This window comes from Hippocampus bargibanti, linkage group LG12 (genome assembly GCF_051943395.1).
Source record: "Hippocampus bargibanti isolate YZ-2025 linkage group LG12, ASM5194339v1, whole genome shotgun sequence".
NCBI lineage: Eukaryota > Metazoa > Chordata > Actinopteri > Syngnathiformes > Syngnathidae > Hippocampus > Hippocampus bargibanti.
Window position 1 is genome coordinate 10,969,822 of NC_142745.1, and position 18,420 is coordinate 10,988,241.

The window sequence follows — 18,420 nt, forward strand, 5'->3', positions numbered from 1 at the left end:
TTGCTAGAGGTAAAACACGTTTAGACAGCGCCGGACTTAGATTTTCTCCCTGATAATTTATAATTCTGAACATTTTTTTTCTGTACAAATATTTATGTAACAGCGACTTTACTGCCTCAGCGTGGTTTGTGATAAGGCGTGTTCTGATTAACACAAACTTTCATGTACGTCGCCACTGAAGGACCTGACTTAGTTGGAAATATTATGACACTAAGATTTAGAGAACCATTTTTTCCCGACCAAGACAGAAAAAAAACATTGTTGTTAATTAGCAGTAAGTCGCTACACTTACGATACAATACTCACTTAACACCGCGTTTACTGATTATTTTAAATGGAATAGTTTTATGTTTGCATCTTACATTGGTTTTCTGTATAAATATTGTAATTACGTGAAAGTTATACGTGGCCGGGGGACGCAACTCCGTCGTAAACTGAGACCCATGTATTGCTTGGGCAGGTGTACTGTAGCGACAGTGCGCAGTGATTGCCTCCTCCATTCACATTTCATAGAAGCAAAGATAGCTGTGTTTGCGTTTGGAAATAATTTTAATTTGTCATGTTTACTTCTTCCATTACGTGTTAAAACACGAGCAGTGGGTTAAAAGATGGGCGCGGTTTGCTTTTCCTGCGCATGTTTCTTTCCCAGCTGCTGACTGCTCGTCAATGCGGAAGACAAACAACAGAAGTTTCCCACCGAATATAACAAGCTAAGGTAAACTTTGGGATCAGTTCATACTTACTCAATGTTTACTTCATATTCTTAACAATACGCGTTTGTCCACCAAAATCGAAATTGAATCGTCGTGGTGTTGGTATTAATAACCGTCGTAGTAGTTGGTATTGACGATGTTTCACATAGAATTACTTTCTCGGTCGCGCACTTATTCCCAATTCGGACGCGAAAGTACTATTCTGTTGTTTTTTAACCAGAAGATTGGGTTGACCAACAAAAAAAATAGGACACATTAGGTCAAAAGCAAATATTAATAAGGATTTTATGTGACCCCAAACATATTTGATACCTTAAATAGTGTTATTCGTATATTTTGTTTGGCCAACTTTTTTTCTGCTTTTTAATATTTACATAGATAAGATAATATACTCTATATTTGAATTTAATATCTGATGAAATGTTAATCCATTATTTTTTTCCTCCCTGTCTTTCTGAAACCTTCGGTAACTCCAGAAGTGTCACCATGTGGCCAAATCAAGGTAAGCTAAAATGGTTTTCTTTAGCTGGGTACAAAGTAGTGAGTGGAACAGTAACTGTTTGAATACTTGTGTGATTATATCAGGTCCATCCAACCCGGCGTTCCCTCCTGGCTACAACCCTGCATACCCCTCCATCCCACCTGCAGGATCCTTCCCTCAACCCCCACGTCAACAGTACTTACCCGTCCAGTATCCAGCGGGTATCAACCCGGCCATGATACCCAAAGGCCCCTCGAGTGCTATGCCTTACGCTGGTGTTCCAGTGCCACACTCCTACCCTGTGGCACCTGGTGGATATCCGGTTGCCCCCATTGGAGGGGTCCAACCTGGTGTGTATCCACATTCCCCGAAAGGCCACCACCATAAAACAAAGGGCCAGCACCACAAAAAAGGCCAGCACTACTACGGCGGGGTCAACCCCCTCAATCCTTTAAGCGGGGCTGTCGGTGGTGGTCTAGCTGGCATGGGCATGGGAATGGTGGGACATAAATCCCACAAGAAGTTGAAGAAGGGGAAGAAACTAAAGAAGGTGCACAAGATGCACGGGCACCACAAACACGGTGGCAAGGTGAGATTGGCACTACTCTCACACCAGGCGTTGAATTTCAATCTAAATACATAACTCAATACAGAGGATCAGTATTTCTGAAACTTTTTATATCAAACCCGGTACCACATTGAAAAAGCTACTTTTTTGGTATTGTTTTTCAGTTGGAGTGGACCAAACCCAAATGTCAAAAACGAAAATTGTTGATTACTGATTATCTTTTTCCCCCCCACCGCAGTCCTCCAGCAGCAGCAGCAGTAGTAGCAGCAGCAGCAGCAGTGACTCTGACTGAGGCCATCATCCAATATCTATACTATATCATATACCACCACATAATTATAACATGGGTAGCTGCAAAAAGCATTATAGCAATGAAACAATGATGTGGGATTTCTGTGTATATACTATATACCTACATGGAAATATAAAGGGGCTATCTGCTAAAAGATGATTCATGAATACTTCAAGATTTGTGGAGGGATGTTGGTCACTATTTTACGGGCTGTGTTTTGTGTATCTCAAGTCATGTTACTTCTACATGTTTGTTACTGATTGTCATATCACTGGGTTTTGAAATCAATCCATGCAATAAGCTTTAATTTGGTGATCTACGACAATACATGTATAAAAGACTACATTTGTGTCACCAATACTATTGTGTTGATATTTGCAATTGTTAAATGTATTTTTAATGTTTTGGTTAACAGTAATTTCAACACACTATATGTAGTGCAGAAATCACGAGTCGTGCTTTTTTCCGTGTGCATTTTTTTCTTTAGTCGTTGTTCGGAAACATCGCAACATACGTAAGTGCAAGGAAAATATGTTAGGATTTTTGGCAGAACGATATAACTTTACTATACAACAACACACGACTTTTTCCTTGCATTTATTTAATGTTGTATTTGTGTGTTTTCCATTTTCAAATCGTGCGTATCTTGTTTTTTTATATAAAACATATCCAAATTGGGCGGGTCGCAAACAGGATGTGGGCTCGGCTTGGGTGAAAGGGGAAAGTGGAAAGGTCGGAGTTCGCCATGTTGTTGTCTTTGTGTAAAGGAGTGAAGCTCGGTCTCACATCGCTCTTCCCTCATCCCCCGAGTCCTCTCTAAACTCTTCCCCCCGGGTTTCTACCCTCCCGAACCTCTCCCCTTCTACCCTCACAACCCCAACCCACCCCCGGTCACCTTCCAGCGCGCGAATCGGGTAAGTTCGACCTCCGAGTTTTGATGTTTTCGTTGCCAGAGTTGTTGCGGTCCGAAGAAGCGGCAAGAAATCGCGCTTTAGCCTAGTTTAGCCTCGTGTAGGCCGCAGGGGCCGTTGTGAGTGCGCCGTCTAAAATTAGCCTAGCTAGCCACCGGAAACGTCAAGCGGGGCGCTTTCTTTACAGCGCGATTTACCTTTTGTTTAAACCATATCTGTGTGAATAGCATCTAATTCGACGTTTTTGTCGCCCATTGTGAAGGAAAATGTTACTGCTTTGAATAAAATAGAAGTTCGGGGTTAGCATGCTACCTACCGTGCGCATGCTCTATCCCCCACCACCGTCAAGAACCTTAAAAAATGAACATCTTTCCAAACACTCCTACTTCATTCTAAAGTAAACGCCCAGAATCAAATTTGTAGACTTATATGTTGTTTAGTATTCAGCCTGGAGACGAAATTGAAGTGTTTTTATAATAGGTGGGGGGTGGGCGATTTAGCACGATGTAAATGATGACGAAACGATTAACCAGCTAGCGATGTTGGCCGTTTGATAGCTTTCCCCCTTTTTACTCACCAAACGTATTTAAATATATTTACACAGCCTCGGTTTTGTTGTCTATGTTTTCACGCAAAAGTAAAACCAATTCATTTGAAAGCGTGGTGTGCGTCTTTTGCGGTTGCTTTCGGCGTTAGCTTACGCCGTACCTTTGGAAAGCCGTTCCAGCATCTATTCAATATTCTTTAAAATCTAATTTATGGCCTATGGACTGCTACAGTGTTCGACCTTACTAGTAAGCCACCACGGCAGATTAATAGAGTTACAGCACTTTACTATTGTGCCGCAATCGATTGCATTGGCAAAACTGTGAAGAGCCAGATGCTTACACGTTGAAATTTCAGCTTCACAGCCAGGTGAGTATCTCTTGACCCATCCGTAGTAGTGCTGGGCTAATACTGTAACTAGGTTTGAATACTTGCTTTATTTCTGATATCGGGTACATTTACTTATCAAGGCAGTTGATGCAAACCACTGAAAATTTTATTATTGAATATCCATCATGTTAAAGTCCACTGTATAGTGTGCTCTTGTAAGACAATTCAGCACACTTTTTCAATGTTTTACTAGTTGTTTTTAACCCCATCTTTTCAAAACTACATTACATTTTTTTCATAGAAATTGGAACAGATGTTGGACAAGTTACTTGAGAAGCAGGACTCTGCAATAGTTGACATTATAACCAGTTAAGCAAGAATTTTATATTGTCGCAGGTGATACACGTAGTTATATACCGGTGCAAAGTTTTGGCTCAATAGTAACATATAGCTGTGCCAGTAGTATGCTAAGGTTATCAACATAATGAAGCCAAACAGCGTTCTGGTACGTTGAATAGATATTCTAATGGTTTCAAAACTCTTTTTGCTTACCACTAAGACAATTCAAACACGCTAGTGTTTTTGCTTCCACGTCTATATTGCATTTCAGCATGTTAGTAGGACAAACATTTATGTAGGCATTTTGGTGCTACCCTTTGGGTACATGCATAGCATACACCGGGGGTGTTGAACTCATATTTTGCCACTGGCCACATTGTCGTTATGGTTTCCTCTCAAGGCCCAATCTGAATTTGGGGAAACCATTGGAATGTTTCATCTCCTCTCCATATTACATACAGAACACACAACAAATCGATGAATAACTATTTTTCAAATCAGAAATCAAGATTAATGACTGTTATTGTGGTTTTAGTTCTGACTTTTGCAAGCACCATGTCATCTTGACATGCTGGATTTGCTTTCGCGGGCTGAACCCTTATTAAGTCCCACCTCGAATTCCTCCGTCACACCTACAACACACCTCACCACATCTCCCACTCTTGAGATATTTTGCTATATCTCATGCAGCTCACTTACTGCATTTTATGTTACGCATTTTCATGTCAACATATTGCGCCCTCTCCTTCCAGATCATCTCTGTGAACAAAGAGTCCCCCGCCTGTAACCTCCGAGGTTCAGCACAGAAGGCTCACGCACAGCAGCTGCAGCTATGGACTCCGGTGTGATTGAAGGAGGGCTCAATGTCACCCTTACCATAAGGTTGCTCATGCACGGCAAGGTGAGTTGTGTCCATTTTTCGCCCGAATGACCCCCGTACACTCTGCCCTCCAGGGATTGATGTGATGAGTCATAGTCATGGTATTGACGTGGTATAGTTGAGTACAGCTACACAAGAAACGTGTAATTGTGATATCCCGACGGGGGAACCTTTATGGTTGCTAGAACCTTTCATATGTCACACTCATTTCCAGATATTGTGCGGTAGAGTCAAAATTAATCTTTTATCAACTGAATCAGATCACCGGCATAATATTTAAATGACACTTTCTGAGGCTCACTTGCAAGAGAGCCACGAAACTGTAAATCAAAGAAAAAGCAAAAATGCATGAGTCGATTTTGGTTGTGTAATATTCACTGATATTTGTTCTCACTTGGTCATTTGTGTATTTCGCGAAAGGATTCGTGCATCTTGAGGGGTGAAGTTTGCATGTTCATTTTGAAATTTGGGCCATTTGGTTCTAAACTACGTCTTTGTAGGCTCTCAGTTGTACAGGAGTGGTCCATATCACCTCATCAGCTTGATGAGGTGATACCAGAGATAATGAGGCAATCAGAGCCAGGCATAGAACATTAGAGGTAATCAGACGGACACAAAAGAAGTAATCAGTGGAGCCGCAGGGAGTAGTCCTCTGCTCCCCCCAAAAAATTAACTTATAAAAATTTATATCTGCATAAAAATGTGCCAAACTTTACAGATATTGTTTTGTCATTTCAGGAGGTTGGCAGCATCATTGGAAAGGTAAGGATTCACAGAACTCAATGACACTAATCTATGACTTCCCTGTACTAAACATTATTTATTTGTCCTGATTTTTAGAAAGGCGAATCTGTGAAGAAGATGAGAGAAGAGGTGCCTTCCTTTCACGCCCTCTTCTGCAAATAATCACAACACGACATTCTTAATGACCAAGTGGTTTGTTTTTCCACGCCCTGCCTTGTGTTATTTTTTTTTTCATACAGAGCGGGGCACGCATCAACATCTCCGAGGGCAACTGTCCCGAGAGGATCATCACTCTGGCAGGGCCAACCACCGCCATTTTCAAGGCCTTCTCCATGATCATTGATAAACTGGAAGAGGTGTGACAGCACAGAATTTTGGATAAGTCCAATACCGATTGAAGGCGAACGAACAAAAATATCACATTTGAAGTACATGCCAATATCGTGTATCCCTAACAATAAGGCTAGTACATACTTGTATTTGTAATAATTGTATAATCTTATGCTTTTGAGTACCATTTCTTTTCTTTGTGTGTCATTGACATTGATAGCAATCCTAAGAGCAACAATCCACATAATAATGCCTATTGAAATGCGTTGCAGGGGAAAAATGTATTTTGTAGTAAAGACATTTTCAGACAAAGTCGACCAAGTGGACCTATTTGCTATATATTAGATATCTGGCTATTTAGCTATCTCGCTGGCTGTCTATTAGCTATATAGCTATCTGGCTACCGAATAGGTATCTATAAGATAGCTAGCTTTCTATCGATTTGAGTTACTTCCAGGTTGAGTGAACGCTGGTGCGTCTGGCTGCCGCTGCTCACCCACGGAAAAACTTATCCTGTGACTAAAGTGACCTTGAGAGTTTTGAAAGGCGCTTATAAATGAAATTATTATTATTGTGCCCCCGCCCAGGACATCACCAGCTCGATGACCAACAGCACAGCCACCAGCAGGCCCCCGGTGACCCTCCGTATCGTGGTGCCCGCCAGCCAGTGCGGCTCCCTCATTGGCAAGGGTGGCTGTAAGATTAAAGAAATCCGAGAGGTACGCATCCTCCAAACATAAGACCACCACCCCGTTCCCCCACCCTCACCCACCACCCTCTGATTTATTGTGCTGTCAGTCCACCAGTGCTCAGGTCCAAGTGGCAGGTGACATGCTGCCCAACTCTACCGAGCGCGCCATCAGCATAGCTGGCATGCCCCAGGCAATCATTGAATGCGTCAAGCAGATCTGTGTTGTCATGCTTGAGGTAAGCAGGAAGTGATATAAGAACCACATTTGCTCTTCTCTCTCAAATGCTTTGCAGTCGACGTTGTGTTGCTCACCGTCTGAACAGATTCAGAATCGCTGACAAAAGCGTATCTTCGAGAAACTAGTTGCTCTTTTTTATTGTTATGCAAATTTATAGGCAAGAGTGGATTAAAAGTGTACTTGCAAATTTTAGGTGCAAAACTTTTATGGGCAGTTTGGAGCCTTGGTATCACCACATAATATTAATTAACATTTTTCATTACTTGATTCTAATGTGGGTATCGCCAAATACTATGGGCAAGGTGCCCGTCCTATAGTTTTTATGGGCTCAGATTATGTATTCTTTTATTGTTGTACAAGTTTGTGTGTGAACAATTGGAATTATTTTTTGGGGGGAGGTGGTTAAGTCCTTTATTTGTTTAAAAATATTTTTATAACTATTATTACTTTGTCATTCAAGTATAAACAATCAAAGGAGGTACTCTGTTGTGTGGCTTATTTTTACAAATATAGTGCTTATCACATTAACTCATTCACTGCCAGACAATGTGCAAAAATGTGTCCACTCCAGTGCCAGGGTTTTTGTCATTTTCACTCAAATTCCAGGACCCACAGAATATTGAGTTTTAGGAATACATAAATATTCAATACAAAGTTACAAATCTTTTACTCTCTCATTTCATCAGAAAAAAAAGATTCAAACCCTAAATCATATGGGTCTGCGGGATTCTGAGCTTCAAATGAGGGTTGTTGAGGGCTGTACACAATACAATACATACACATTGATGAACTGGCATGCATAAAGCCACAATTTGAGGAAAAGTGCCAATAGCGGCTTTATGTGTCGTCGCTACTGGATTTGTCCCGCATTTATTTCTCAGCTGACGTTGCACTCGTGCATCTCACTTGCAGTCTCCTCCGAAAGGCGTCACGATTCCCTATCGACCCAAACCTTCAGGATCCCCTGTTATCTTCGCAGGTGGACAGGTACGTCACATTTGTTTGCTCCTTTTGAGACGTCATAGGTCGATATGTATAAATCTGGAAAAAATAGGCTCTTTTTTCTGGCTTGCTTCTATTTCCCACTAAAAATGTTTCCTCTGCAAGAAATGTGCAGACTTTGGACCGGACTTAGAGTTGCTGATCTATCTATTAACTGTAACCGACGTCTGATGCAAGGCCTGTGAAAGTTGTTCTCATTTGTTTCAGGCGTATGCCGTGCAAGGACAGCATGCCATTCCACAACCAGATGTGAGTGAAGTTTCTGGCTGAAATTGCACCTCTACGCGCTAATCCCATCCGCCCCATTTGCACGTTTGACAGAAATGGACATTTTTGTTTCTCGGTGTCGACATTGCTCATATTCATTCAGTTCCTTTAATATCTCTGTTTCTTTTAGTCAAGCTTAGTGAGAGTGAGTGACAGCTGCACGGATTGTGCGTGCTAAAAATTGTGAAACCACATCGCCGTCTTCATTGTCAGTGTTTTTTTTGTTGTTGTTGATGGTTTCCATCATAAAATACGATGTGTCTTTCTACAGTGCCAAAACATTATTAGTGCAAGCCAGCTGAAGTGATACTTTTTTGCTATATACTGTCGTGTCCTTTTTCCCCCAATTCTATTTATATTCTGGAAAAAAACGTAATAGCATACAGTATTTTCCGGTGTAAAAGCCTTGATTTTCTTCAAAAGATGACACTGCGCCTTATAGGCGGGTGCGCCCTATATGTGAAGTCATATTGAGCCACAACAGGTCTTGCAACTACTGTCAGCATCCACTGACTCCATTTCCCACTTGAGAAGAAGTCGTGCGTCAATCAAGGCTGCTGTCGCGCCTTATAATGTGGTGTGCTTTATATTTGGGAAACTTCATTCATTAATTGAAGGTGGGCCTGATCGTCCGATGCACCTAATATATGGAAAAAGTTTGAAAATACACCATTCATTTGGGGGTGCGCCTTATACTCCGGTAAATACGTTACCTGTACATTGGAATATTTGATTGTCTGAAATAGTCCCATCCAGTGTGCATCTAGCATTTATTTATTCAGGTTCGTCCAGACTCCACCGGTCCAACAATGACCATCTTGTGTTCTGCTGCTTAATCTGTCCTTTAAACAATGCCATGTTTCCCTTGACTTGATTTTCTTTTTTGCCTACCTACCTCAAGCAAGCATCCTTCACCTTTTTTAAATTGTCTTTAGAAGCTCCTTCTTAAAACGCTTAAATCACAGTAAAGTGAGGGAATCATTATCTCAACGGTTGGATTTACACAGCAGGCCAAGTGCCAAACTCTAATGGCAGCGATGAATAATTGCAAGTGACCAACGCTGTATCATGGTGTTTACAGCGATAGAACGCATGAAACGGCAGCTCAAATTCTATTTATGCTGCAATGCTTTGTATCCCAGGCGTGACACCAAAAATCTGAATTATCACCTGAACGCTGGAGTAAAAATATAGCCTGATATAAAGTATGATCACCCTTGGTTTTGATTGACACCTTAGAGAGGGATTAGGGCTTTTAATTATTTACATTTTGTGCTAGACTGCAATTTGCGTCCTTTTCTTCCAAATGTGTTATTTGTATGTTTTGAACTGACTTTGATTTGTGTTGTTTTCTTCCCCTTTTCACTCCTTGTTTTCCCTCCAATCCTTCTTCTTTCTCCTCCTTTCTCCCCTCCTCTCACAGTCTTCCTCTGCTGCTATCTCTCCACAGCTCACCAAACTTCACCAGCTGGCTATGCAGCAGAGCCCCTTCCCCATTGCACACAGCAACCAAGGATTCACAGGTATGTGCTGCAAAATGGACCCTTGGATTGCCAGCGTGCTGCAATTTATCATTTGTTTAAAATATTATTTTCTCCTAGGAATGGACGCTTCTGCTCAGACCAGTTCAAATGAAATGAAAATTCCGAATGAGGTAATCTTCCAAAAATTCGAGGGGATGCGTCTTTTAGTGGTTCTAAGCTAAGGTCCCCCTCTTCCTCTTCAGCTTATTGGCTGCATCATCGGCCGCCAGGGCGCCAAGATCAACGAGATCAGACAAATGTCAGGCGCCCAGATCAAGATTGCAAACCCGGTGGATGGTTCCACCGATCGCCAGGTGACCATCACGGGCTCACCTGCTAGCATCAGCTTGGCAGAATACCTCATCAATGCCAGGTTAGTAGTACACACCACAGCACGTCAGTCATTGAAGTGATAGACCAGGCTGTAAAATTCGTTTCGGTATGGGCTAAAATGTTCACAATAAGCCATGGAGACAAATTAACAATTACAATGTTAAGATCAGAGAGGCCTTCTGCGAATAGCACGTCATTGATATCCCCCCTAAAAAGGTTTATCGTTGCCAGTAGATGAATATGATGGTGGTACTTTTATTCCATTGGCTTGTGATCTGACAAAAATGAAGGTCCTTCCCCTCACTTGATAGTCTCCCTTACACAAAGATGCCATATACAAAAGCAAGACATTTACAGAAGACATGTTGTCACTCCCTTAAAATAATACACAGTGGATCACGCAAATATTTTTTTTCATATGGATTTACATTAACGCATTCACACATGTCACTTCATATCAAAACAAATAAGCGCAATTACGCTGAGCCAAGGTGAGAGTGCCTGAAAGACAAAGTCTAAAGGTTGGACCATCTTATGCAGTACAACAGCATGCCTAGATGGCTAATAGAGCAACATTCGCTAATAAAAAAAAAATGGTGAAGAAATTAAAATGTAATACCCATGCAGCACATGCATGTGTCGACATGCTAACAGCTAACTCATGTTCGCGAACGCAAGTCACTCATCCGGCTGCAAGCCCCCTTTTAAAGCCACACAATTCATTGTGTAGAGATACTAACAAAATTTTAAAAAACTCAAGAAATTAAAATGTAACACGCATGTAGCACATGAATGCGCAGACACGCTAACGTGAGCTAACAACTCGCGTTCACTGACACGTGTCACTCATCGACAAGTCCCCTTTTATAGCCACACAATTCATCGTGTAGAAATACTTTTAAAAAATCACTTCAGGTGGAATTTTAATAATGAAAAATATATTTTTTAGTACATAAGCTATGTCGAAGTGAACTGTACTGCGAAATGCCGCTGTTATGACCTCGTGTGCCGTCGGCTTGTATTCGCTGTCCTATGAAAACCAAACATCTAGATTTTGAGCTAAAGAAACATTGTATGGATATTCTATTATTCGATATTTTTGGTATAAAAATATATTGCATTGTAGTTCTAGTATTCTATTAATAAAGTAATGCAATAATTCAGAGAATACATAAATATGAATGATGAGAAAATGCACGCAAATTCCACTGCACGTGCACTTTATTGGACAACAGTGTAGCAGAGCGTAGCGTACTCTTTAATGGCCCCCAGCCTTGCTTTGATGAACATGACCCACACGCGGCCCCTCCCCCCGGGAGGAAAATAAAAAGGCAAATCATAACTTCCCCTCCTCTGCCATTTGCCCACCGACCAGCCTGCCCTGTGACCCATCCCGACTGTGTTCTCCCTCTTTCTCTCTCCTTGTCTCTTTTTCTACAGTGTAGAGTCCTCTAAACCTCCTCCTCCTCCTCTCACCACCACCACCTCCTCCTCCTCTTCCTCATCCTTGAACCCCGAACCGAGCAGCCCGTGCCCTTCCTCCACCACCACTACTACTACTACCACCGCTACCACTACTAGCACCTCCTCTGCTTCCTCCTCCTGTGTGGTGCCCCCCTCAGCCTCCATCCCCCTGTCCTTGTTACCTCCTGGGCCTCCTCCTCCTCCTTCCTCCTCTACATCCTCCTCCTCCGACCCCTCACCTGCCTGTGTGTCCAGTCTCCTCACACTCAAGCCCCTGCCTCTGCTGGCCCTCCATGTTGTCAGCGGGGCCGCCAATTCTGAGCCCAAAATGGCCCCCGAGCTAGGCTCCAAGTCCAAGCGACGACGGCTCTCCCCTTACTAACAAGCCCACTATCTACACTTGCTTGTGGCCACGTGTACGCACGCACGCACACATATACACTATACTCTTGCCCACACCATGTTGTAAGATTTCTGGTAAGTTCACAGTAAATTTCCAAGGGGAGCTTTTGTCTTAATTAACTGGAAATTGAGTAATTCGAATTCAAAGGTGTCATTCCATGGCTGTCATCAGGCTTTAAAATAATTTCAGGACACTTGCATACCTGCCAACTACTCCGGTTTTGCTGTAATGAGTACGGTTTTCATGATCCCATTCCGGGTTGCGGTTTATTAATGAAAATTGCAGTTTCCAATAAGAACAATAAGTCAAAAATGCTCAAAATATGTTCTTTTCAGCCCAACAAGTGTAAATATGGAGTTCTGACAAATACCGCATTTGTAGAAGCGGCAAAAATCAACATATTGTAAAGAAATGGTTTGATTTGGCTCCCTCTTCAAGTTGCCATTTCAGGATCCAAAGTCCTGGTTTGACACAAATTCCCTTGGAAACTTTGCTTCTTTTTAAATGAACCAGAATTTTGCAACCTTTACATGCAGGCACACACATGCATTTTGCTGCCATATTTACTCTATTGCCTGTTAAGTGTGATGATGATGATGATGATTATTATTAATATTATAATTGAGTTTTGCATGCAAAGCGGATATGGCCGCTAAAGAAGCCTTTTTCCCCCTTTTTAAGCATGAAGTCTTGTTTTCGAGTTGATGACGATCCCCCATGTGACGTCACGTTTGGACCGCCCCTGACCGAGAAAGCGACATACAATGCATTTTGGGTACTTTGTTTGGTCTGAAAACTTCGTGTTGATCAGTGTTGATGGTGAAATTAGAAAGAAAACACATAAATAACGCGATGGTGAATCGTTGTGTGTTGCACCAAGACAACTATTTGATATTCGCTGACATAAATTCCCAGCTGACAAATCAGCCCATTTCCAACGGAGCTTGGGCGCAATCTTCTGCATTTTCTGGGTGCTACATTGCTGTCATTGACGGATCGAATTGATATGGGAGGACTCCTTGAATCAATTGCAAACATTTATGCTTTCCTCTTTAGAACTATTTGAATCATATTCATAACTGGATGAGTAACAAGAAAACATCTTCTCCGAATCTGAAGCCATTGTTTTGATTCTCGATCAAAGGCAAGACGTCTTGGCGTGACGTCACGAACAGGGGGGTGGGACCTTCTGAAACTGACCATTTCCGGATTCATTTGAAGTCATTTTTAAAAAATGGTGCCGGTGCCTTTATATGTAGTATGTACAAACCTCATAGCACAGTAAGAACACTACAACCCAATTTATTAACTGTCTTTCAAATGTGAAAAATATCCCTGATCAGTTAATAAATTTGTCTCAAGGAACATGGCGTTTACATACTATTTCGCAGATACTTGGAGGAGGAAATGGAAATAAATTAAAATAACATGCACTGTGATTTATCAAGATTGTGTCTGTTTTTAATAAGTTTCCATCGAAGGGGCAAAGTTAAAGAAATCCACATTTATTGAAAAAATTGAACATGCACTGTGATTTATCAAGATTGCGTCTGTTTTTAATAAGTTTCCATCGAAGGGGCAAAGTTAAAGAAATCCACATTTATTGAAAAAATTGAATCACTTTCAAAATTCAAAACATATTATTACACAACGAAATATTCAAGCTCAATAATACCTACTTGTGTTAAATTCCGCCAAATCATAGATGGTTTGTCCTGACCGCGCGCTCAACAAACTCCTCACTGACGCCCTCGCCTACACGCACAAACAAAACACGAGTACCGTCGCCGAGCACACAAACATAGACCACCTGCAGTTGAAATTTGCATTCTCGGCACGGCAGCCAATCAGAAGCCTGCTTCTTTCTTCCGGACTTTCGCAAGCGTTATAAAGTCGTGCAATTGCATGTCATTTTCCAAAATAGATGCACAGAACCTCAGACCAGAAGAAAGATTCAAAAGAAGCTAACAACATATGTGACGCTAAAAAAACGTAAATTTACATTAAACCGTGACTGTAAAGTGTACGTAAGACTTATGAAAGGGGCTTAGTGGCTCGTAGGAAGCAATGCAAACGTTGCATTGTGCACCGCAGTGACAATCGACTACTGCAGCAAAATCTACGGCCATGCACATTTACCGTAAATTAAGCAAGGTGGCATTTGTAGTAGGTGCATTCTTGATTTAACAAAAAAAACCTTATACTTTGTTACAATGTTTTTTTAATGTTATTAGTTGTCTCTTTGTGCTTCAAGTTGTGAAAAATGGGACAGGCGACTTTTCAGTTATCTGCCCTGTTGTTCGCTAACTTTTTGTCATGAGTTTTAGACACTGTTTGTACTATAATTTGGGCAAGTTCGGCGGGCCGGATTAAAAAGCCTAACGGGCCGTATGTGGCCCGCGGGCCGTAGTTTGCCCATGCCTGATCTAAGCTGTGCTCGGGTAGCGGCTTTTTCTCCCCAGATAATGTCATGCCTGTGCCACTTTGATTTGTTTTGGCATCTCCGTGGTGATTCCCCCCACATGGGGGGAATAAAACACTAATACGTACATAATGGAGCTTTAGTCCTTGCTCAGGTATACACGCCATCAATTCAAGTTGAGCTTTGACACTTGGGGGGCCGGCGGGTGCTATCAATTAATTTCACTTACTTAAATTAAAGTCTGTATTCCTCACCATTAGTCCACTTGCCGCCATTTGCGTTTTTTTTAAATTTCAGAGTCAGTGCACGTGTGTGTGTGTGTGTGTGTGTGTGTGTGTGTGTGTGTGTGTGTGTGTGTGTGTGTGTGTGTGTGTGTGTGTGTGTGTGTGTGCGCGTGTGTGCGTGTGTGTGTGCGAAAATCAACATATTAGTGGATCTGTATCGCACATATTTTCTCAGTATTTTGTTGATCTCCAAAGTGGTGTTAATAATAATCAGAATACATTTCATTTCTAACTGCCTTTCAAAACTCTCAAGGACACTTTACAGTTTCGTGCCAGCGTTCACTCTACCCGGAAGTAACCATGAATTGAAGCTTGACTGTGAAGTGTCCTTGAGAGTTTTCAAAGGCGCTTAGAAATTAAAGTTATTATTATTATTACTATCATTACTATTAATATTATTATAATAACGCATTTTATTTATAAGCGCCTTTCAAAGCTCTCAAGGATTGGATGTACCTTTATTCGGCTCGCAGTGGAGAAATTTACATTTCACAGCAACAAAGTTATGAAAGGAAGAGGAAAGGAAACAAAGAAGTAGAAAAACAAATACCGGAGCTGCTGTAAAGGCAGCCACTCTCGCGGTGCCATCTTCAGAATCAGAATCATCTTTATTGCCAAGTATGTAGAACATACAAATAATATGACAACACAGACACAGTCATTCATTCTTCAGCACTTGCTGTACCCTCTTTGTGACATGAAGGAGTTCTCGATGAAAGAGGAGAGAGTGTTGCGCTAGAAATGCAATGAAGGACCCTGCTACTATCTGTCCAAATTAGATTTCAACCAATTAAAAAAATACTTTTTTTCTATTTGTCCACTCAACGTAAAATCGACAACAATTGTCATAGGCCCACTCCAGTTCCTGGTGTAAAAATGACTTAAAGTGTCCCAAAACTACTTCAAAATGACCCCGGAAATGCTGAGTTTCAGAAGGTCCCGCCCCCTTGTTTGTGACGTCACGCCAGGATGTCTTGCCTTGCTCTAGAATCAAAACAATGGCTTCAGATTCGGAGAAGATGCTTTCTTGTTACTCATCCAGTTACGAATCTGATTCAAATAGTTCTGAAGAGGAAAGCATAAATGTTTGCAATCGATTAAAGGAGTCCTTCCGTATCATTTTGAGGCGTCTGGACTCCAATGTAGCGTCCCGGAAAATGTACAAGATGGCGTCTAAACTCCGTTGGAAATGGGCTGATTTGTCTACTGGGAATTTGTGTCAACTGGTATTAAATAGTAGTCTTGGCGCAACACACAACGATTCACCATTACCTTATTTATGTGTTTTCCTTCTAATTTCGCCATCAACACGGATCAACACAAAGTTTTCAGACCAAACAAAGTACCCAAAATGCATTGCGTCTCACTTTCTCGGTCAGTGACGATACCTCCTGTGATGTCACGGTAGGAATGGTCACCAGCTCAAAAACAAGACTTTCTGAATAGTCAGTGTGAGTCTTAAAACATAAAATATAGCGATTATGCGGTGGAGTCTTTGTAAAATATGCTCTGTACAAGTCATTTGAAGTGATTTTACAAATTATGGACACAACTTGTCTAGGGGCGTCGGTTGTCCTTTAAAGGAAAAGATTCCACCGCATATCGCTATTTTACATTTTAAGACTCGTGCTGAATATTGAGGAAGTCTTGTTTTTGAGTTGGTGACGATACCGACCGTGACGTCACGGTCGTATCGTCACTGACCGAGAAAGCGACACACAATGCATTTTGGGTACTTTGTTTGGTCTGAAAACTTCGTGTTGAAATTAGAAGGAAAACATAAATAACGCGATGGTGAATCGTTATGTGTTGCACCAAGACTACGATTTGATAGTAGTTGACACAAATTAGCCCATTTCCAACGGTGCTTGGGCGCCATCTTGTGCATTTTCTGGGACGCTACATTGGTGCCATTGATGGCTCGAATTGATCCGGAAAGGACTTCTTTAATTGATTGCAAACATTTATGCTTTCCTCTTCAGAACTATTTCAATTATATTCATAACTGGATGACTAACGAGAAAGCATCTTCTGAACTCCGTGAGCCCATTGTTTTGTTTCTTGAGCGAGGCAAGACGACCTGGCGTGACGTCACAAACAAGGGGGCGGGACTTTCTGAAAATCCCCAGGTTCAAGCTGATTTGTGGCAGTTTTTGGATACTTTAAGTCATTTTTATTGGTGTTTTGCATCTGACTAAAAATATCAGCCTGCGTGTTTTGGGCATTTTAGATGCTATAAAACATTTTTCTGATGTCAGTTAGGAAACAAAAAAAGTGGTGTCGGTTGTCCTTTAAAGAAGCCTGCTATTGCGAGTGCCACCACGCCCCCCCCCCCCCCCCATCCTCTAGCAGTATAAATGCGGATTTTTTCTGCTCGACTGCATAAATTCACGCCCACCCTGGAGGAAAATCTCAAAAATCATTGTTCACCTATGGAACTTGTGGCAAAAATAAATAAATAAAAAAGCAAAAATCTTGGCCGAATGAAAATGGCGTCGTTCTCCAACCAGGCATTGTGTGTGTATTTGTCCCTCTCCAGGCTTTCCTCGGAGGCTACCGGACTGGCAGCCAACTGATGAGACTGCACCACATCTCACCACCACCAACAAAAACAAAATCTATATCACACCTATATAACACCTTTTTTTTCTTCCTTTGTTAGCATCACTTCATCCACAGCCTCCGTGATTATTTATTTTGTTTTCTTTTAGTCCACCCCTAAAACTAGAATTTTAATACCCCGTTCTTTTGGGTGATGGGGTTTTAAATCAGTTGAGATTTTTCTTTTAAATATTACTCTTTGATCGCCTCCCTTTTCCAGCTTTCATGTTTCAGTGCTGCCGTTAAAAAAAAAGATTTAGATTTAGTTGTGTACAGCGTAGGTTTCTTTGAAAGAGAAAAAAAGACACAAATAAAGGATCAAAAAAGAAGAATAGAGTCACTCTTTTTATTCCCCTAAAAGTCTATTTTGTTACACGTCAAGAGAGTAGATGTACGCATACACTCAGTCAATGATACGTTGCAAGCACGTTCCCACCACGTTGTCATTCCCCTTCTTTGATCAGTGTTTTGATTTTTTTGCTGGGTTAGGAGGTGTTTTTGAGGGGAAAACTTTTTTGTTGTAAAAACTATATACTTAAAAAAAAAAAGTTGGAATATTTGTTTTAAATTGAAGTATTTTTTTTAACTACCAAAGGATGGCAATGGGGGGGCACTGGCAAACACATGTATGACGCTATTACGAAGAAAACAAAATGAAGGCAAAGAAGGGGATGTGGGCTCACACTAGTTAGCAGATATTTGCTTTGCTATGGTAATTGATTTTTTTTTTTTAATGGTTATGATTTGCAGGAAAAAAAGGACATTTGTGCACGTTTTTCCTTTTCTGAGACTAGATCTTGGGTGGCACAAATTTGTTTAAAAAATGAAATAAAAATGAAATGCTCTAAACACACTGACTGGGCTTGTTGTCCTTAATATAATATTTAGACGGGGGGTGTGAAATGTCTATAGGACTAATGCAGTATTTGACACTGCATTGAATGCTTATGTCGTCCTCAAACTCAATATTCTGTGGGTCCTGGAATTTGAGTGAAAATGACAAAAACCCTGGCAATGGAGTGGACGCATTTTTGCACGTCAGGCAGTGAATGAGTTAC

The 18,420-nt window shown here is 41.3% G+C and overlaps 2 protein-coding genes across 9 annotated transcripts; both read left to right on the forward strand.

The window, feature by feature from the left end:
• Nucleotides 1-255: 255 nt before the first annotated feature.
• prr13 (proline rich 13) lies at nucleotides 256-5,009 on the forward strand. Of its 2 annotated transcripts, XM_089009628.1 has the most exons (6): nucleotides 256-274; nucleotides 650-715; nucleotides 1,190-1,215; nucleotides 1,299-1,783; nucleotides 2,001-2,968; nucleotides 4,933-5,009. In XM_089009628.1, exons 3-5 carry the CDS (start codon nucleotides 1,200-1,202, stop codon nucleotides 2,052-2,054), a joined length of 555 nt encoding a protein of 184 aa, XP_088865754.1. In that variant the 5' UTR covers nucleotides 256-274; nucleotides 650-715; nucleotides 1,190-1,199; the 3' UTR covers nucleotides 2,055-2,968; nucleotides 4,933-5,009. The 2 variants fall into 2 exon arrangements, with proteins under 2 accessions (XP_088865754.1, XP_088865753.1); XM_089009627.1 differs by lacking the exon at nucleotides 256-274 and having other exon boundaries at nucleotides 521-715.
• LOC148890458 (poly(rC)-binding protein 2-like) lies at nucleotides 4,942-17,376 on the forward strand. 7 transcript variants are annotated; one of them, XM_089009624.1, is made up of 12 exons: nucleotides 4,942-5,081; nucleotides 5,799-5,822; nucleotides 5,901-5,933; nucleotides 6,044-6,160; nucleotides 6,722-6,853; nucleotides 6,933-7,061; nucleotides 7,976-8,050; nucleotides 8,273-8,314; nucleotides 9,756-9,855; nucleotides 9,934-9,986; nucleotides 10,059-10,228; nucleotides 17,301-17,376. In XM_089009624.1, exons 1-12 carry the CDS (start codon nucleotides 5,013-5,015, stop codon nucleotides 17,335-17,337), a joined length of 981 nt encoding a protein of 326 aa, XP_088865750.1. In that variant the 5' UTR covers nucleotides 4,942-5,012; the 3' UTR covers nucleotides 17,338-17,376. The 7 variants fall into 7 exon arrangements, with proteins under 7 accessions (XP_088865750.1, XP_088865751.1, XP_088865746.1 ...); XM_089009625.1 differs by having other exon boundaries at nucleotides 9,783-9,855; XM_089009620.1 differs by lacking the exon at nucleotides 17,301-17,376 and adding an exon at nucleotides 11,629-12,733.
• Nucleotides 17,377-18,420: the final 1,044 nt, after the last annotated feature.

Bases quoted from the DNA above. Each gene is read 5' to 3' on its own strand.
- prr13 (XM_089009628.1), top strand. The intron at 1,784-2,000 runs GTGAGATTGGCA...CCCCCACCGCAG, and splicing joins ACCACAAACACGGTGGCAAG to TCCTCCAGCAGCAGCAGCAG.
- LOC148890458 (XM_089009619.1), top strand. From the start codon at position 5,013: ATGGACTCCGGTGTGATTGAAGGAGGGCTCAATGTCACCCTTACCATA. The intron at 7,062-7,975 runs GTAAGCAGGAAG...TCTCACTTGCAG, and splicing joins TCTGTGTTGTCATGCTTGAG to TCTCCTCCGAAAGGCGTCAC. The intron at 9,987-10,058 runs GTAATCTTCCAA...CTTCCTCTTCAG, and splicing joins AAATGAAAATTCCGAATGAG to CTTATTGGCTGCATCATCGG.